Raw genomic sequence first — 19,576 nt, 5'->3', positions numbered from 1 at the left:
AGAATGCTCGTAATCCAAAGTACTCGCATATCAAAGCGAGTTTCACCATTAAAGTCAATGGTAACTAAAATTTGTTCCGCATTAACTTCAATGGCATGCAATACCGCATGCGGCCAGAGTTGGGGGGCGCAGGAGAGCCTCGGGAACACACAGGCCCGAGGACACCTCCGAAAGGCCCTGGAACACACTGCACACCGCTTTGGCTAGAATCTTGCTCGTTTTGCAAAACACTCACAAACTGAGTTAGGATTTAAAAAAATACAGTGCTCATATTGCGAAACGCTCGTTAACTGCGTTACTCGCAATCCGAGGTTCCACTGTACTTTGGTTAAATGACAGTGCAGGCAGTCCCTGACCTACGAACGACTCCTACTTACGAATGGCCTCAATGCCGGCTGCTTGTGCTCCACACTGGTCCTGGATACCTCGGAGCAGCAGCTATCTTGCCACATTCCACACTGCAGTACTTCATGTACTGCATGGCCAGAAGAGCCCCAGAAGCGCCCGGAAAAACATCCCAAATCCCGGCACAAACGGAAGTTACACATACAAGCGTATTCCACTTACGAACAAACCTGCAGTCCTTAATGTGTTCGTAACTCGGGGACTGCCTGTATTGGTTCATTGATTCATTGTATTTTCATCCACATATGGTTTCTCCTAATGTGCTTGTGTATGTGTTTGGCTCTAGCAAATTGAGATTCCCCACTATGTACCTATGTGTGGGTCTTTTCTGAAAGTTTTTTGCCTTGGCAGCTTATGGGAAAATTAAGTTGATTTACTAAAGTCAAATATACTGTGCACTGCAAGTGCATTCGCTCTAGATCTGAGGGGGAAGCTCTGCTGATTTCTATCATACAATTATGTACAAGCAAAAATGTTTATTTTTTTATTTATTTTTTCTTCCATGTGATTAAGTATTTTTTGCAAAGTGAAGCTTCACCTCATTTACTAAGCTCTGGAGCAAGTGCACTTGCAGTCAACAGTGTATTTGCTTTGAGTAAATCAACTCCAAAAACTCCTTAGTAAGGGCGGGTTACTATGCAGTCCTTAAGCCCCCATTCACATCGGTGCGATTTGACAGGTCAATTTGCATGTCAAATTCCAGTCTTGGAAGTATCCCAGTCAGTGCGGCGCCACACTATTTTCCAAAAGTAGTTCCTGTGCTTCTTTTTGTGACTTTGGGGGCAATATTGATGGACACCTGTGCATGAACCCGCACAGATGTCTTTCAAGTCGCCCTTGAAGTTGGACTGAAATGTGGCTTTGAAATCGTGCGAGTTCAGATGAAGCCGTTGTGTGAACGAGGGCTTGGCATCCTACATGAGACTGCTGGAATTCCTTCCACTTTGTTGTGAGTACATATGAAGGCGGTTTTATTCAGATTTTTTTTTTTTTTTTAGTTGGTAAATGTAATAACTGTTTGCACTTTTCAAGTGTTATTAATTGCTTTATTTCCAAGTGGAAAAATTCAACACTTAACCACTATTAATACAGTCAATTTCATACACTAATGTAATAAAATATTTTAATTTAGTTTAACAAGCACCTGCATAGGCTTGAACAAATGGCTTAGATGTCAACCAAGTATAGCTCTACAGATAGGACAAAGTCTACACGCCCCCCCCCCCCCCCCCCATACCTGTGCTAAACTGCATACATGGAGGAATCTCCCTTGCCGGCTGTAGTTTTCTTGCAGCAGCTATGGCTATCCAAATACCACAGCAGTAATGGTATCTGATTGGATGCTCACTGTGCCACCATCAATTTTCTACCCAGCCCCTTCAATTTTTTTAATTTAAATTTTGTTCAACCAGCCTGTTTGTTTTGTGTGTATGTGTGTGTGTTAGAGCTGCACGATTCTGGTCAAAATGAGAATCGCTATTCTTTTGCTTAGACTTAAGATCACAATTCTCTTGCGATTCTCAAAAATCCCCCCCCCCCCCAAATAAACCTGTGATTTATCTGAAAATATGAATATATAAAAAACAGACCAGTGATATGTCTATAATGTTAAAGACCATATAACTCCTATGAAAAAAGCAGAATCAAAGTTTGATTTTTTTCATAGGAGTTATATGGTCTTTAACATTATAGACCTATCACTGGTCTGTTTTTTATACATCCGAAGCAGTACCGCCGTCAACCATTGGGTGACACATGGATACACACAGTTGTACACAACTGTGAGAAAGATTAATACATCGGAAGCAGTACCGCCGGCAACCACTGGATAGCGCAGTTGTACAGAACTGTGAGAGAAGCCCAGGCATCCATCCAGCGGCGCAGGCTGCTGACGTCGGTTCCCGATATCGCCGCCATTTGCCACGCTGGTTACGTGGAACGGGCAGTGAGAGAAGAAAATCGCGGGTCATCCAGCCTGGAGATCGCGTGGGGGATCGAGATTGCGATTCTCTCCGCGATTAATGGTGTAGCTCTGGTGTGTGTGTGTGTGTGTGTGTGTATGTGTGTGTGTGTGTGTGTGTGTGTGTGTGTGTATAATTTGCTGTCTTCCATACCATTTTAAAAGCTTCTTTATGGGAGTTGGACACCTATAGTGGTAAGTTTGGGGATTGGTATGGGTAGATAAATCATTTGTGGAACAGGGCTACCAACAAACATTAGGTGGCGTAGCGGTCTCATCAGTGTGGTGCAACAATAGATCTAGAAGAAATGCAGTTCTTAAAATCAGATGCTTGTCATGTTATAATTTAGGGTAAACAGTATTTGCTTTATTTCATAGTACACTTCTTTTTTTTTTTTTTTTTTTTTGCTGTACTTGAAACTATAATGAATAGCAATTCATACAGCAGTCATGGACATTCATCTATAATAGCAGCAGTGATGACATTCAGAAATGGTCTCTGTACAGTACACGTTATTCCTAAAACAAATACTCTTGTATTGCATTACAGGGTACATTGCTCCTTGGAGTGGAAGGTTTTATTCCCTTTGGGACACAGGGTAAGTTTTGTTAGTATAGCTTGTAAAAATGTTTTCTTCTTTCAGAATTTATGCACAAATTCTTTATTTGAATAGTAATGAAAAGCCTGGTATTGCCATAAAGCCATATCTGATTAGAATGAGTTTTTTTTTTTTTTTTGCTCAAATATTTGTTTTCTGAACGTATATATTATTAAATTAAGTCCAGTGTTAATTGTATGTTTGAGTTGGATTGCAGAATGCATATTATAATGTCTGGCATTTCCAGGATGACTGTTTTTGATCTTTCAGGGTTATATGTTGTGATTCAGGGTTCCTATTTTTGGAGGGGGGAGCAGGTACCTTGTTATGACAGGTTCCCACTTTTGCTCAGACCGCCTAGGCGATTTGACTGGAAGTTCTCCTCTCCCCCCTCCTCCATGCAATCTTATGTGACATGTCACAGGTTCCAGAAGATTGCCTGACCATTAAGGAGGCGCAGATCGATTTTTTTATTTTTTTTTGCAGAATACTAAGTGATTCAAACACTTGTGTACATTGACACCTTTTTGTGGTGCAATGAATATCTTAGGCATTACTATATTAAAACAAAACACATATAAAAAATGGGACTAAACTGTATCCGAGGACTACAAACTAAAAATGCTATTTAATTCATTTTAAATATTCAAAGCAAACTCGCCCATCCATTAGTGTCCACATGCTTTTTGTTGAGAAATTGCATTAAAAAACATCCCCCTAGCATTTCTAGCCTTGGCCATCTTCAGCAAGGGCAGATGATTCATGTAGCATTTACTTTCTGGAATCTATCTGCCCTTAGCTCAGGCTTGAAGGAATGGGGCAGTGCTTGGCTGAGAAAGTCCCTCCTTCAGAGGGAAGAAAAAAAATTGCCAATGAAGACTCCTGGGATAATTTTGGCTTAGAAACCAAGAACTGAAGGAATGTAAAAGAAAATTAAAAAGTTAAAACAAGTAAATATACAGTGAGGTTTTTGTAAGTTTGCCCACTGACAAAGAAATGATCAGTCTATAATTTTAATGGTCTGTTTATTTTAACAATGAGAGACAGAATAACACAACATCCAGAAAAATGCATTTAAAAAAAACAAGTTCTAAATTGATTTGCATTTTAATGAGTGAAATAAGTATTTGATCCCCTATGAAACAGCAACATTTCTGCCCCCCAGATGTCTTCTATACAGGTAGTGAGCTTAGATTAGAAGCACTCTCTTAAAGAGTGCTCCTAATCTCAGCTTGTTACCTGTATAAAAGGCACCTGTCCACAGAAGCAATCAATCACATTCCAATCTTTCCACCATGGCCAAGACCAAAGAGCTGTCCAAGGATGTCGGGGACAAGATGGTAGACCTACACAAGGCTGGAATGGGCCACAGGACCCATGAGAGGATGACAACAGTTGGTGCGATTATTCGCAAATGGAAGAAACGCAAAAGAACTGTTGATCTCCCTCGTTAAGGGGATCCATGCAATGATCATGAGAATGGTCAGGAATCGGCCCAGAACTACACAGAATCTTGTCAATGATCTCAAGGCAGCTAGGACCATAGTTGCCAAGAAAACGATTGGAAACGCATTACACCGTGAGGGACTGAAATCCTGCAGCGCCTGCAAGGTCCACCTGCTTAAGAAAGCATGTGTACAGGCCCGTCTGAAGATTGCTAATGAACATCTGAATGATTCAGAAGAGATCTAGGTGAAAGTGTTGTGTTCAGATGAGACCAAAATCGAGCTCTTTGGAATCAACTCAACTTGCCGTGTTTGGAGGAGGAGGAATGCTGCCTATGACCCCAAGAACACCATCCCCTCCATCAAACACTGGGTGGACAGGACAATTTCACCACATCGAAGGGACAATGGACATGGCCATGTACCGTCAAATCTTGGGTGAGAACCTCCTTCCCTAAGCCGGGGCATTGAAAATGGGTCGTGGATGGGTATTTCAGCATAATGACTTAAAACACACGGATAAGGCAAAAATGGAGCGCCTCAAGAAGAAGCACATTAAGGTCCTGGAGTGGCCTAGCCAGTCTCCAGACCTTAATTCCATAGAAAACATGTGAAGGGAGCTTAAAGGTTTGAGTTGCCAAACATCAGCCTTAAAACCTTAAAGACTTGGAAAGAATCTGCAAAGAGTAGTGGGACAAAATCCCTGATGCGATGTGTGCAAACCTGGTGGCCAGCTACAAGAAAGGTCTGACCTCCTGTAATTGCCAGCAAGGGTTTTACCATCAAGTACAAAGTCATGTTTTGCGAAGGGGTCAAATACTTGTTTCACTCATTAACATGCAAATCAATTTATAACTTTTTTTTAAATGTGTTTTTTTCTGGTTATTTTTTGTTCTGTCTTTACTAAATAAACCTACCAAGAAAATTAGACTGATCATTTTTTTGTCAGTGTGTAAACGTACAAAATCAGCAGAGGATCAAATACTTTTTCAGTGGCGACTGGTGCTCAAAATTTTTGGGGGGCGTAAACAAACAAACTCAGAAAAACATAAATTGCAGCCTCACTGTGAGTATCAAACGCTGCCCCTGTGCCCATCAAAGTACAAAAAAGAGAGCATCTCCTCCTGAGTGGGACTTTAAAGGCCGACCAATGTTTAGAGCATAAAATTGTTTTAATAGAAATAGGTACACATAATTGCACTTGGTAATAAAACACACAGCAAGCACCCAGTGTGCATATAAAAAAGACAAATGTACAAATACAAAACAGCACGTATGCCACAAGTAGTGACAAAAACACAAACTCTCCTATGTTGATGATTCACAAATGCCCGACGCGTTTCTGGTAATAGACCGTCATCAGGGGGTCACAGATGAAAAGTAGTACAATCGTGGTTCTTTTTACACGAACCAAATCATTTCATGGATATAGACCTTTCCTGACTGCAGGAATATATAGACATAGGGTTACGTCTGAGCGTTCCTCCAGCCCAGGGAGATAAGGAGTAGATGAGCCCAGGGCCATCCGGTGTAATAATATCTGGGCACGTCCTGTCCAAATCCAAAATACCCAGAATCCCTGTTGGAGTCTTAATAGACACACTGTATCACGAAGTCCAAATTCAAAGTGTTAGAGAGTGGCATTTTCCCTAGTATCCAGGTGCCTGGATTTTTTTCTGTGCCCATCAACCACTGCCCCTGTGACCCCTGCCCGTTTGCCTGGCACTTACCATATCTTGGTGAGGGAGACAGCGGCAAGCGGTGTCCTCCATGTGTCTCCTCTCCTCCCGATAGGCGTCCAATCACAGCGCCTGTCGTTTTAGCCAATCAGGTGACGGGTAACACACACAAACAGTGAATATTCATTTGCTTTACTAACACACCTGGGTGAACTGTGAGCGCAGAGCAGTTCACCTTTTTTTGAAGCCCATTAGAGTGGCTCTAATCGGGTCCTATAAAAATACACCCCCGCCGCTGTGATTTAGGCGCCCTGCATCCGAAAAGGGGCCGGACGCCTGAATAGGGGGTGTTGGCGTCCATGGATAGATTCATGCAATGCATGAATCTATACGTTATTCATAGAGGGGGGTGGCTGGAGAGAGGAGATGTACAACCGTGATCATTATGCCAAAACATCCTGCAGGTGAAATTGAAGTTTTGTCCGGGTGCTGTGCCGGTGTAAGCGATCAATATCTACTGTCCCTGAACCATAAAACGGGCTTTCCACCCAGAGCTTTGCTCATTTTACTGAAAGCCTCCTATATACACTGCTCAAAAAAATTAAAGGAACACTTTGAAAACGTATCAGACCTCAATGGGCAAACATCTCATGCTGAATATCTATACTGAAATGGACAGGGTAATGTGTTAGGAATGAAAGGATGGCACATCATTTGATGGAAATGAAAATTATCCACCTACAGAGGGCTGAGTTCAAAGACACCCCGAAAATCAAAGTGAAAAAATGATGCAGTAAGCTAGTCCATTTTGCTGAAATTTCATTGCAACTCAAAATGGTCCTTGGTAGTTTTGCCCCCAAGTGCTTGTATGCATGCCTGACAACATCAGGGCATGCTCCTAATGAGACGGATGGTGTCCTGGGATATTTCCTCCCAGATCTGGACCAGAGCATCACTGAGCTCCTGAACAGACTGAGGTGCAACCTGGTGGCCCCGGATGGACCGAAACATAAAGTTTCAGAGGTGTTCTTTTGGATTTAGGTCAGGTGAGCAATGGGGGCCATTTAATGGTATCCATTTCTTCATCCTCCAAGAACTGGCTGCATGCTCTTGCTCCATGAGGCCGGGCATTGTCGTGCACCAGGAGGAACCCAGGACCCACTGCACCACCGTAGGGTCTGACAATAGGTCCAAGGATTTCATCCTGATACCTAAAGGCAGTTAGGGTGCCATTGTGTAGCCTGTAGAGGTCTGCGACCCTTCATGGATATGCCTCCCCAGACCATCACTGACCCACCACCAAAACCGTTCATCCTGAATGATGTTACAGGCAGCATAAAATTCTCTGCAGCTTCTCCAGACCCTTTCACATCTGTCATATATGCTCAGGGTGAACCTGCTCTCATCTGTGAAAAGCATGGGGCACCAGTGGCGGACCTGCCAATTCTGGTGTTCAATGGAAAATGCCAATCGAGCTCGACAGTGTCCGGCAGTGACCACAGAGAACACTAGAGGATGTTGGGCCCTCAGGCCACACCCATGAAGTCTGTTTCTGATTGTTTGGTCAGAGACATTCACACCAGTGGCCTGCTGGAGGTTATTTTGTAGGGCTCTGGCAGTGCTCATCCTGTTCCTCCTTGCACAAAGGAGCAGATACCAGTCCTGCTGATGGGTTAAGGACCTTATACGGCTCTGTCCAGCTCTCCTAGAGTAACTGCCTGTCTCCTGGAATCTCCTCCATGCTCTTGAGACTGGGAGACACGGCAATCCTTCTGGCAATGACACGTATTGATGTGCCATCCTGGAGGAGTTGGACTGCCTGTGCAACCTTTATAGGGTCCAAGTATCGCCTCGTACTACCAGTAGTGACACTGACCCTAGCCAAATGCAAAACTAGTGAAAAACAGTCAGAAAAGATGAGCAGGGAAAAAAATGTCGGACACGTCCACCTGAATAACCATTCCTGTTTTGGAGGTCTTCTAATTGTTGCACTTGTTAATCAGTTTCAGCTGCTTTGCTGTTAATTGAAATTAACATCCCCCTCTGTATACACCCCTCCCCCTCTCCTACTTAACTGACCAGATCAATATCCCAGGAGTTCTGATTCAAAAGTGTTCCTTTAATTTTTTCGAGCAGTGTACATGAAGAAACCAAAGCTTTGTCTCATGGAGACCTAGGGATTGCATGTTAGATGACTTGAACCAACTTAAACGGCAACAATAGGCAAATTACTGTTTTGTCTAGAGGAGATGCCAGCAATGTGCTAGTCCTTTCTCACTGGTCTACATGCATTACATATAATTGTTTTTACATGACCGCAGCTGGCTGGCATTTCTGAGCTCTCTGGAAAGGAAAATCCAGCCAACTCAACAGCCGGGGAGGATCAGGCATCTGGGCAGAAAACTGACCTGTAAAATTGCAAGGCACATCCCTTGTTGGAAGCAATTGGTATCTAAGCACTTGGCAGGTGTTTTCTGAAATGTTTTGGCATAGAATAGCAATGAAAGCTGTCTTTATACCCAAGATCCCTGTGAAATTGCCATCGCTTTAACGCTTCAGTCTGTAACTAAAAGGTCATCATTTTAACATCGGGTTCACGGACTTCATCCATTGGCTCTGAACAGCGGCTATCTCGCAAAGTAATCCAAACAATAAATTGCCACTTTTTGAGCTAGATGTAATTGCAGTCTACTCGTGCACCATCACACCTTCATTCTTGTTTTTTTCGTTGGAATAGGGGAAAACTTTGGTTAATTAAAGTATTTGTTTTTTGCTTAGTTACTTTTTTAAATACCAGGTCCAGTTTATAGAATGGATCATAGCAATCTGTAAGATGGTATGATTTATAGCAGCAAGATCATCCTCCTTCTCGGGTCCATCTTCGGGTCTCCTGGCCCCTCCCTCCTGTTGAGTGCCCCCACAGCAAGCAGCTTGCTATGGGGACACCCAAGCTGAGCTGCAGCTCTGCGTGTCCATTCTGACATGGAGCTGTGGCCTGGCCCCACCCCCTTTCTCTCCTGATTGGCTGGCTGACTTTAACAGCAGAGACACTCCTACAACATTGCTGGATAGAGATGGGGCTCAGGTAAGTATCAGGGGGTTGCTGCGCACACACAAGGCTTTTTAACATTCAAAAACACTTCTGCCTTTACAATCAAGTAGCAACCTTGGAGTAATTGAGACTGGCAGTGTAACAGTGTTTTGGACTTTTTTTTTTTTTTTTTTTTAACCTACAAAATCCGAAAATCTTATTTGTCTGTATAGATTACTCTCCTTTAGAGACCTCTACAAAGTTTTTGTGGGTAGCTATTAATGAAGTAAGGATAAAGTGTAAATTAGACTTCATGTACTTTGTGTACTCGGCAGGATATGCTGATTGCATGGCTCTCCTCTGTACAGTCGCTGCTCAACACATTTGCACTTTGTTCTCTTTTTCAAATTAAGTGCTCAGATCCCATAGATGCCCATTGGGATCACCTGACTACCCAGCACAATTCTTTTAAAATTTTCAGTAAATGCTTTCCTTTTTTTAGTGACTGTTTTGTGTTTCGTCTTTTTTCTACCAGGTACGCAAAAATTCACATCCCTATTATTGCTTCAGTATCTGAACACCAGCCGACAACATGGGTTTCTTTTTTCTTTGACCTTCACATATTAGTCTGTACTTTTCCAGCAGGGCTGTGGTTCTGCATAAAAAATATCAACGATGAGCGAGTATTTGGTAAGAACCGTCAGTAACTAAATTTCATCTGCATGCTTTGAATGTTGCCATTTTGTGTTATATTTTTGCTTTTGGTATTTGTGGTGCAATTGTGTTATGAGACACAAAATGAGATCCTGCTTTATTCTGGTCATGCTTTGCTACTTGTGCTCAGATAATGGACCATCGTTCAGTCGGGAAAACCTCCAGTTTTACGCTATTACTTGGAAGTCTATGTGAGGCACCATATGTTCTAGAATACATTTCATTAGGTAGATTATGACTCTTAAGATGAGAGAGAAGCTGGCCGGCACTGGCATTGCCAGAATGGCTGGTAGAGTTCCTGTTGGCTATTTAGCTCAATTCCCTCCTGCTTAAAAGGAAAACTATAGGTGATTTTAATACATGTTGAGTTACTACTGTACCTTTTTTAACAGCATTTTTTTTTATTTGACATGTTTGGTTTATTTTTAAGATGGGAATTATTTGGATTAAGAGGTTCTCCTTCTAGTGGTCACCTGTCGGCAATCCTACTGTTGGTAGCCATATTATAGGTAGTGTGATTTTTTGTTTTGTTTTGTTTTCCTTTTCGTTCCACCGGCAGCCTGGAATGGGTTCCTTCATCCAAGGTACTAATTTTGGCAGCATAATAAGTAATGTATGTTCCTTGCTAAAGAACTTCTTTTTTTTTTTTTTTTTTTTTCCCCCAATCAAGTTGCTATGGGTAAAGTTGCACTTTAACGCTGAGACAGAAAATGTATTGGCCATGCAATGGCTTTTTGCTGTCATCCTGACTAGACAGTTATATTTAGAGAGAAGTAGTACAACTAAAACACCCAGCAGGAAGTGGTGAAGCCCCCAACCCCTATATGTACTGTATATCTTTGCAATATTGGAAATCTAATACAATCTTTTTGTGTGTGTATACAGTGCCGATCCTGACCTCCCTGGGGCCCTAAGCAAAATGACATGGCACATTAAAAATGAGAAGCGGGGGGGCGCTGACGACAGTGACATGTCACATTAAAGAAAGTTGAGAAGTGGGGGGAGGGGGTGTTCTGGTGTCGGAAATGACTCAGCCAGCGAGTTTAGAAGCGGGGTGAGGGGGCGAAAATGACTTCTCACCAGACGGGGCTTCTAGTAATTTGGGGGGCCCTAAGCGGCTTGCATAGTGAGCCTATAGGGAGGATCGGCCCTGTGTGTGTGTATATATAAATAATATGTTAAATGGAACTTCGGTTATGGATAGGAGTGAGAAAAGTTTGCATCTCCTGAAAGTTTATCCTTTATCTATGTTTCTATTCTTTACCCTCACTTCTTGTGGGATCGGAAACGAGCAAAAGATCTGCAGTATAGCTGCAGGCAGCAAAACAATGATTTAAGAGCAAAAGGTCCCTTGTTCAGATTTTTATTGCCACCTTTGTTACCGCTGACATTTCCCCTCATTTTGACCCAGTAATTTCAGAGGAAATCTGGCAATTAATGCCAATGCTTCATGTACACTGGGCTTAAAAAAAAAAATACCAGTTCCCTTGGCAGAAAAAAATGCATATAGAGCATTTTTTTTGTACAGCATTTAGGAGAGTTTTGTGGTTTTTATTTTTTGCTACAAAGCTTCAATCAGAAACGTAAACCAGTAGGGTTTTCCCCCTGACGCTAAAAGTTGAGCTTTAAAATCTGTCTGGAGAGGCAGCTTTGTTATCTCCATGCACATTAGGACGATTAGTCATAACACAACTCCTGTAGTAGCAGCGATTTTTAAGCCAGTGTGCAAGGAGCCTAACAGAGTTTTTATTATTTCCTCACTGTATAGCATTGGGTGCTAGTCAAGTGTGCTGCATGCAAATGTGCTTATAGGGCACTTTCTCATAGGTGACTTGCCTGGAGTGGAAAGAAAACCCACTACATCTTTTCTACACTATGCAACTGTAACAGAGAAGGTGGTGTTATCCACCTGGTTGTGCTGTGTGGCTGGGATGTAGAAATCTCAGGACTCTGGAAGGTTAAACAGCTTACTTTCATCTGCATATTCAGATGGTTTTAAAAGAGAAATTTGGGATTAAAAATCGCATACATCCAGGGCTGTGGAGTCGGTAGATAAATGTTTTGACTCCTAAATGTTTCGACAATCTAAATTTAGTACGAGTCGGAGTTGGTGCATTGTTTGCTGACTCCGACTCCAGGTACCCAACATTTCCTCCGACTCCAGGTATCCAAAATTTCCTCCGACTCCACAGCCCTGCATACATCCACACACACACCTTGGTGGATGCAACATTGATCTGATGCTGCATCTGTTCCCGTCGGCCCTGCAGTGAGAACTGATCCATCAAACACCGCTGATTGCTCAGAGCAGAGAGCCGTGACTGTCGGTTACCAGCTCTGTGTGCCGCCCCTCCAAGGCTCTCTGGAGCACAGGGCTAGGGAAGGGGTGGGATTGGCTGGCTCAGTCTCGCAGCTGCTTGCTGAGAGGCTGAGCAAGATGCCGGTCCAGGCATCTGGATGTATCCCGACAATATAATCGATCCAGTGGCTGGACTGGCTGAGCAATGTCTGCTGACAGCAGAATTTAGCCCACTGTCAGCTGAAAACAGGTCACACAAGTGCAGAAAGAATGTACTGCACTCCTGTGATCCATAGAACTATGGCCAAAAAACATTTGTCCATAGTTCTCTAAAGTAACTTCAACAATTGATCCTATACAAAGGGACATTAAACCATGTCTTGACATATTGAGCTGCACAGTGATGTAGGGATGTGTAGTCTTTTTTTATTAACTGGAATGAAGGTAGGATCTTGTTCTGGTTAAATTCGTAAACCAAACACGTATTGGAAGGATGGTCAAACACCAACTTGACACGTCCGCACTAACAAAGAGTTTCAGTTGCCTGCATGAGTGCTGCATGTGGATTCTTGAATAAATAATAATTTAAAAAAAATATACACCATATTGTGCATTTTTACACTTTTGATTTGATATGAGCTTTGAATGTCCCTTTCTGTAAACTTACCAATGTTAATTGGATATATAAGCGCTGCAAATGCCTTCCTGTAAGCAAGCCAACATTTTGGTATTGGTTGCATGCTTCCAGGCAGTCCACACACAAACACCTTCACATATTTGTTTTCTGGAAGCTTGCAACATACCGGTATATTGCTTTTTATTTTGAGCCATTACAAAGCAGGACACTCATATTCAACAAGGAACAGTACAATTTTATGGCTTTTCTTTGGCATCCATTTAGGTATCTGGCTTGTTCACTTTAACGTTTACTTTGCCTGACATGCCAGAGCAAATTATTTGAACTGCTCCTCTGACAATCAGCAGTTATTGGCTTTAGTTAGCAGAGCATCCTCTCAAAGCTGTAGTATTGTATATATCTGAGATTTATGTTGTATTAGTTCTGCAATGGTTGTGTACCTTTTATAATTAAATGTTATAAGCTGTATGTAAATCACATTTAGTGCGTCTGATTTTCCTAATTGACAGATTGACTAAGTGCTCTCAAATTTCTCTTCACAGTTGCCCTTTATGCAATCAGTGCTGTTTATTTTGCTGGAGTGATGGTTCGTTTGATGTTGACATTGACTCCTGTAGTCTGCATGCTGTCTGCTATTGCTTTCTCCAATGTCTTTGAGCATTATCTGGGTGATGACCTGAAAAGGGAGAACCCACCAATAGAGGACAGCAGTGATGAGGATGGAAAGAGTTCTGGCAATCTATATGACAAGGTAAAATTAACACATTTTATTTCCCTTTTTGTTATGAAGAATTTAACTGATTTCTTTGACGGCATTGAAACCTGGAGAGCACACAATGATTATTGTAAGGTTTATTGGAAAGCATTTATGTAACCCTTGTTTAGGTCTGGGGTGCTCAACCTTTTGAAGAGTGCTTTGGTAACCAGCCGTGGGCCACAGTGAAATTAAATGGTTCAGAATTTAGAATTTTTTTTATTTTGAACAATCTAATGAAGTTTTTAAACCACAATCGGGATCACAATTTTCCATGGGACCATTTCCCGTTGAAAGTTTACTCATTGTTTTAATCACAAAACGTGGATGATACTAGTGTGAGCAGTGACTATTTACTTTTTACAAGAACTTTGTCTATTTCAGCGATTTGCACGAAGAAATTTGAGAGGATCAATTCCTGTATATGCCATTCCTCCTGTCCAAATTTAAATCCGAATATGCCAGGTAGGTCTCATGGGCCCCCTGGATCATGAAGCGGGGACGCCATTGTGACCCCTGATGCTACACCAGTGGTTGTGGGGGTGTATTAAAAACTCATCTTAACTGGGTTTTTACCGCTTCCTCAAACTGCAAATGTTAACGAAACCTTACTGTCCTGAGCCTCTTATAATGATGCTTTCACACCAATTCACTGCTGTTTTACCCGCACCATGGGTTCAGCGCAGGGCACCTGTAGCTTTCCTGTGGGTTAGCTATACTTTGCCATAGACTTCTTTTATTATACCTTGTGGGTGTAGTGCACTTTCTGAAAGTGCACCAAACCTTCAGCATATAATAGAAGTCTATGGCTCAGTGCAGCTAAACCCGCAGCAATGCCGCATGTTAACTGCACTCCACCCGGGGTGTGGGTAAACTGCAATGCATCAGTGTGAAAGCAGTTTAATAGTTTACCCTTTTTATAGATGCGAGAATGCTCATTGCTATAAGCTTTTCAGCCCAGTGAATTCATGTGATACACTGACCTGAAGACCTTTTCCTCTTGCAGCTGCTGCTGGAACCTCTCTCCAGACTGCTAGAAGGGATAAGAGGTGGAGTGCACTTGGTATCACTCCACCTGGGACAGGAGTTGTCTACAGAGGAAGCGTCAGCCTATGTGGATCCCTCCACAGCCTCCTGTTCCATCCACTGTCAACACCGGCTCACTGCACTCTGATGCTCTGGGATAGGGGGTCAGTAAGCCCAGATCACGAATAATGGGTTGCCGACCCCGGGCATTCGCTGGCCACATCAGACGGCTCTGCTGGCCATGGGTTGAGCACCGCTTGTTTACTTGGATATCTAGATTTACTTAAGACAAAATTGGCCTGTTGAGAATTTTTTTTATAGGGAGGTAAAAAGCTTGCTGATAAAATAAAAAACTTGCAACACAGACAAAAATGTATTAAATTAATTAAAAATGAATTGGTCCTGGGCATGCAACATTCAAAAAGTTCATACAGCGCTAAAGGCCGCTGCATTTCTTACTGCAATAAATGCATTTAGACCAGCTTGCTTCAAGTGATTTAATGATTTAAAGTTACAGTAAACATGGAAATCAGCCTTAAGACACCTTTCACACTGGGTCGCATTGTAGGTGCTATAACGCTAAAAATCGCCTGCAAAGCAACCTGAAACAGCTGTTGCTGTCTCTTCAGTGTGAAAGCCTTCAGCTTTCACATTGCAGCAGTGCGCTAGCAGAACGGTAAAAAAAGTCCTGCTGGCAGCATCTTTGGCGCGGTGAAGGAGTGGTGTGTGTATGCTGCTCCTCCACTGCTCCTGCCCATTGAAATCAATGGGGCACCGTGGCTATCCCGCCGGCAATGCACCTCTGCAGAGGCGCTTTGCGGTGGTTTTAACCCTTTCTTGGCTGTGGCCAAATAGCGCCGCGAAATTGGCGGTAAAGGGTTGCTAAAAATAGCAGAGCTTTACCGCCTACATTGCCCCGCCCCAGTGTGAAAGGGGCCTAAGAGAAATTCCACCTTAAACCGCGGTCACCGGAACAGGTGTACACATTGAAAGTGTTTACCCCTGCTCCTGTTCTGATGAACACTGTAACCGTTTAGCTTTTCTATAACTTTCTGCCCCGATGGTTTAATCTCCCCAGTTTAGACAAAGTTTTTTTATGCTTTAAATATATGTAAAACTTTAACTTTATTCTTACAATAAGTGGACAGAAATCGAAAAAGTATGGCTTGCACCCACACAGCTTACTCTGGAATGCGAACGCAGAAGTAGACTTGGGCTGGCTCCTGGGACCTATACTCCACCTTAGGTCGCTCTGGCACAGGTTGTCTCGGGCACATAGCCTGGGCTCGGAAAGGTCTCTTTTTACCTCCTTCCTTTATAACCCCAGGATGCCTGCCAGTCTCACTCATCAGATGTCTTCGCCCTGGGTGACACAGGACCTGTTCCACTTTGGCCACTTGGTGGACCCTATATCACGCAAGATGCTCTCGTTTTCTAAACGCCTCGCCAGGTGTTTTATAAATATTTGAAAATACGACATTACGCACAATTTTTTGGCCCGAATTGCCAATTTTCAGCGCCAACCCCCTTTTGAGAAGTTGGTATTGCAGGGATCTGCACACCGAGGTCTGATTTCCGCCGTATATCGGCTGTTAAATTTTCACTTCATCCCCACTCGGGGTAAGCATGCATATATGCTCCACTGGGAAAAGGTGTTGGGGGAGGAGATCCCAGAGGCGACATGGCAGACTGTCTGTCTGGTCTTAGGCAGCAAAAAGCTATTTTTGCACACTCTACAAGGGAAATGCCTACAAAATTCTCTATTTTTGGTACCTGACGCCAGATTTTCTCCACGCCATCTATCCCTCCAGCTCAGATAGGGGGCCCTGTACCAGATCTACTGCTCCTGCCCCAAGATTGTGCCCTTCTGGATGGACACACAGCTTTTGTTTTGTCTTTTGGGAGTACCGGTTCCCAGGACCCTGAAATGATTCCTACTAGGAGTTTCACCTCTGCAAATTCCCAAATGTTCCTAAAAATTGCTCAGACATGTTTTGACGGCTGCGAGTTGCCCGGTCGCTCTCCTTTGGAAGCGACAGTCCCCACTTTCCCAGGCAGATCTGTATACTAGAATAAAAGACATCAAGCCGATGGAAAAAATGACAGCCAGATTGCAGGACAGGCTGGAAATGCATGACAAGGTCTGGGAGGAGTGGCAGCGAGAGGAGCATGCGCCCTGAGCTGATGGTCGAGCTCCCCTACCTTATCCCCCCTATCCTTCTATCTGCAGTTTCTGTTCTCTTTCTCTAATTTTTATTTTCTCTTTCTCTGTTCCATTTTAAATTTCCACATTAATTGTGTGCATTGCAAGAGCCTTACCATGTCCTTTTTCAGATGGTCTAGATCAGGGGTCTCCAAACTTTCTAAACAAGGGGCCCATTCATGCCGATTGGTGTTGCATTAACGCACGTGCATGTCGCTAGCTATATATAAACACATATAATGGACCTATGTCCTTTTTTTTTTTTTTTTTTTTTTTTTTTTGTTTATTTATATCGTACTTTTATAAACTTTGTAAGATCATTAATAGCTGTGCATTGCTGTGTGCCAAATTGGAAGTGTTGTATGTGCTACAAAGAAATGGCAACATACTTCACTGTTTTGTACATTACAATGCATTGCTGCAATGCAAAGATCTGAATGCACCCTTACACTTTGTATCTAGAATGGCTACCTATCCACCATATAACCTTGGGCAGTCTGTAGCTCTGATAAAGAAGCATGCTAGAAAAATGTTTAGTTAAAAATGTACTTCATCTGTGACAGAAGAAGAAATTGGGAGGAAAGAGAAGCAGATAAAAAAAAAAAAACTTTCCCCATCCTGGCAGAAGGCTGCTGGAGAAAAATGATGTTCCTCCACATAAAGTTTTTATGATATGGCTATAGTTCATCGAACAGAGAAAGATAATGGCTTAATATAGCTGACCAGGGTCTTAAAACAGAACTCCAGACATGAAAATGTATATTTATTTACATATATATATGCATTTACACTCAGGTGGCCAGACCATTTTTGCAATTTTTCCTTTGCTTTATTATCTTTCACTTATAGCTTTGAGTTTGTAAAAAAAAAAAAAAAAAGAATATTTTCTGAACGCACATTACCAGTAGAATAAAAAGAAGGTGCTACTGATTTTTAAGATCCCACGATATTTGCGCAAATGTTAATCAAAACAATATTTTTGCTAAAATTCCACTAAAAATCATGATTAGCAGGTAAATGCACAGCAAATTTTACAAAATTCCTACCAGATATAAAAGTTTAACCTGTATCGAGTTAATAAATAACTAACAAATATTTGTAATTTTTACATTGCACCTTTTTTGCAAAATGGTGAGAATCGTACATACTCAAAAATGTAAATATCCAAATTTCTCAGATATGAAGGTTTCATTTTTTTCCCCTTATTTTTCTCTTACAGCTTTCAGAATTTGTGAAAGACCCCCCAAACCATATATTTAGCCACAAAGCTAAATATAGACGGCATTACAAGTACGACTATAGTATAATGGCTCTTGCTTGCTGTCGTCCTGCTGAGAAAATTATGCTAATAGTTTATATGAGCCAGAGCCATTAACTATCTAGTCCATAAAGAAAATCAGCCATTTCCTCATACTATTTAAAATATGAGAAGAATGCCCCTTTGCTGCAGGTTTCTGTTTGCCAGTGATTCATCGTTTTTTCCCACATAAGTGCAGCTAGCTGTAATAGAGGTGAAGTAGCGAGCAGTGTTTAATCTCTGAATTGTGTAACCACCTCTACAAGAACTTGGGTAATGAAGTGCAGACAATCACAATTCAGACTTTTTTTTTCCTCCCTACTTTTAATTGCTGAACAAAATGAAAGCACTTGGCTAGGCAGTGAATGCGGGGGATAACAGTTTGATTATACAATTATCGTTTTCAATGTCAGATTATTTTCCATGCTGGTTGCCACTCAGCAGGGTGGATGCTAGATTGCCTGCTGCTGTGTAAGTGTTACATTATGAGCAATAGTCTGCCAAGACACCACCTGGGAACAACTGGCTGCTCATGCTTTGTTTGGAAAGGGCAACACCACATTTGATGAGCCTGATTTAACAGGTTTGTTGCCGGGCTGACAGCGTGAATGCTGGGTCCCCTGGCTGCTTCATCTTCAGACAGACATTGGCGCTAGCATGTTGGCTTACAAAAGGAATGCCAAGCAAATGCATGCATTTATGAGTGATGGTCATGTAAGGGCAGTGGATCTAAAGTGAAAAGACATTCTTTCTGAGAAAAAAAAGCTGTTTGCTCCACCTGAATTGTGTGCATTTCGAGCCTTACCATGTCCTTTTTCAGATGGTCTAGATCAGGGGTCTCCAAACTTTCTAAACAAGGGGCCAGTTTACTGTCCTTGACTTTAAAGGGGCTGGACTGTGGTCAGTGGGCATACCACAACTTTAGCGGAATTAATAATGCCCCACCGTTGGTGTCAGTGGGAGGAATAGTGCCCCACCATTGGTGTCAGTGGGAGGAATAGTGCCCCACCATTGGTGTCAGTGGGAGGAATAGTGCCGAAAGGGTCACATTTGCCCCCAACCTAACACACTCCCTGTCCTCATCCTAGATGGTCTGGCCTTTAAATACAGCCACCTGGGTGCTGTAAGAAATGCTTTCATGAATAAAAAAAAACATTAAAGTTGGCCCCCCCCCCCCCTTCTTCTTTTTTTTTTTTTTTTTTAATAATGTGAACGATTTTATGCTAAGTAAATGGATACCCACCGTGTTGCACCTTAAAATTTTGCCTGCTCGTGGAATGGTGGCAAACTATGGTGCTTAAAATTCTCCATAGGCAACACTTTATACATCTTTACAGGTTACATATAAATATATATATGAAATTTTGTGGACTATAGAAAACCCTTTTATTAATATTAAAATAACAGTTTTTAGATAAATGTTGTGCATCAAAAGTCCCATTCTAGTGTACCTCTTTTTCTGTTTGAGAGAATATATATATAAAATTCCATTTGTGTCTTAAATTACTGATCCTTGAGCATGTGTTT

The 19,576-nt window shown here is 42.2% G+C and overlaps 1 protein-coding gene across 1 annotated transcript in view; it reads left to right on the top strand.

Moving 5' to 3' along the window:
• STT3B (STT3 oligosaccharyltransferase complex catalytic subunit B) overlaps window positions 1-19,576 on the top strand; it is a 190,091-nt gene that overhangs the window by 145,172 nt on the left and 25,343 nt on the right. The window contains exons 8-10 of the mRNA XM_040353087.1: window positions 2,916-2,964; window positions 9,655-9,809; window positions 13,312-13,520. Coding sequence (XP_040209021.1) covers window positions 2,916-2,964; window positions 9,655-9,809; window positions 13,312-13,520 — 413 coding nt within the window. The remainder of the gene's footprint in view (window positions 1-2,915; window positions 2,965-9,654; window positions 9,810-13,311; window positions 13,521-19,576) is intronic.

This window comes from Rana temporaria, chromosome 5 (genome assembly GCF_905171775.1).
Source record: "Rana temporaria chromosome 5, aRanTem1.1, whole genome shotgun sequence".
Classification (NCBI taxonomy): Eukaryota; Metazoa; Chordata; class Amphibia; order Anura; family Ranidae; genus Rana; species Rana temporaria.
The sequence above is the reverse complement of the archived record's forward strand: the minus strand, read 5'-3'. Positions and strand labels throughout refer to the sequence as shown.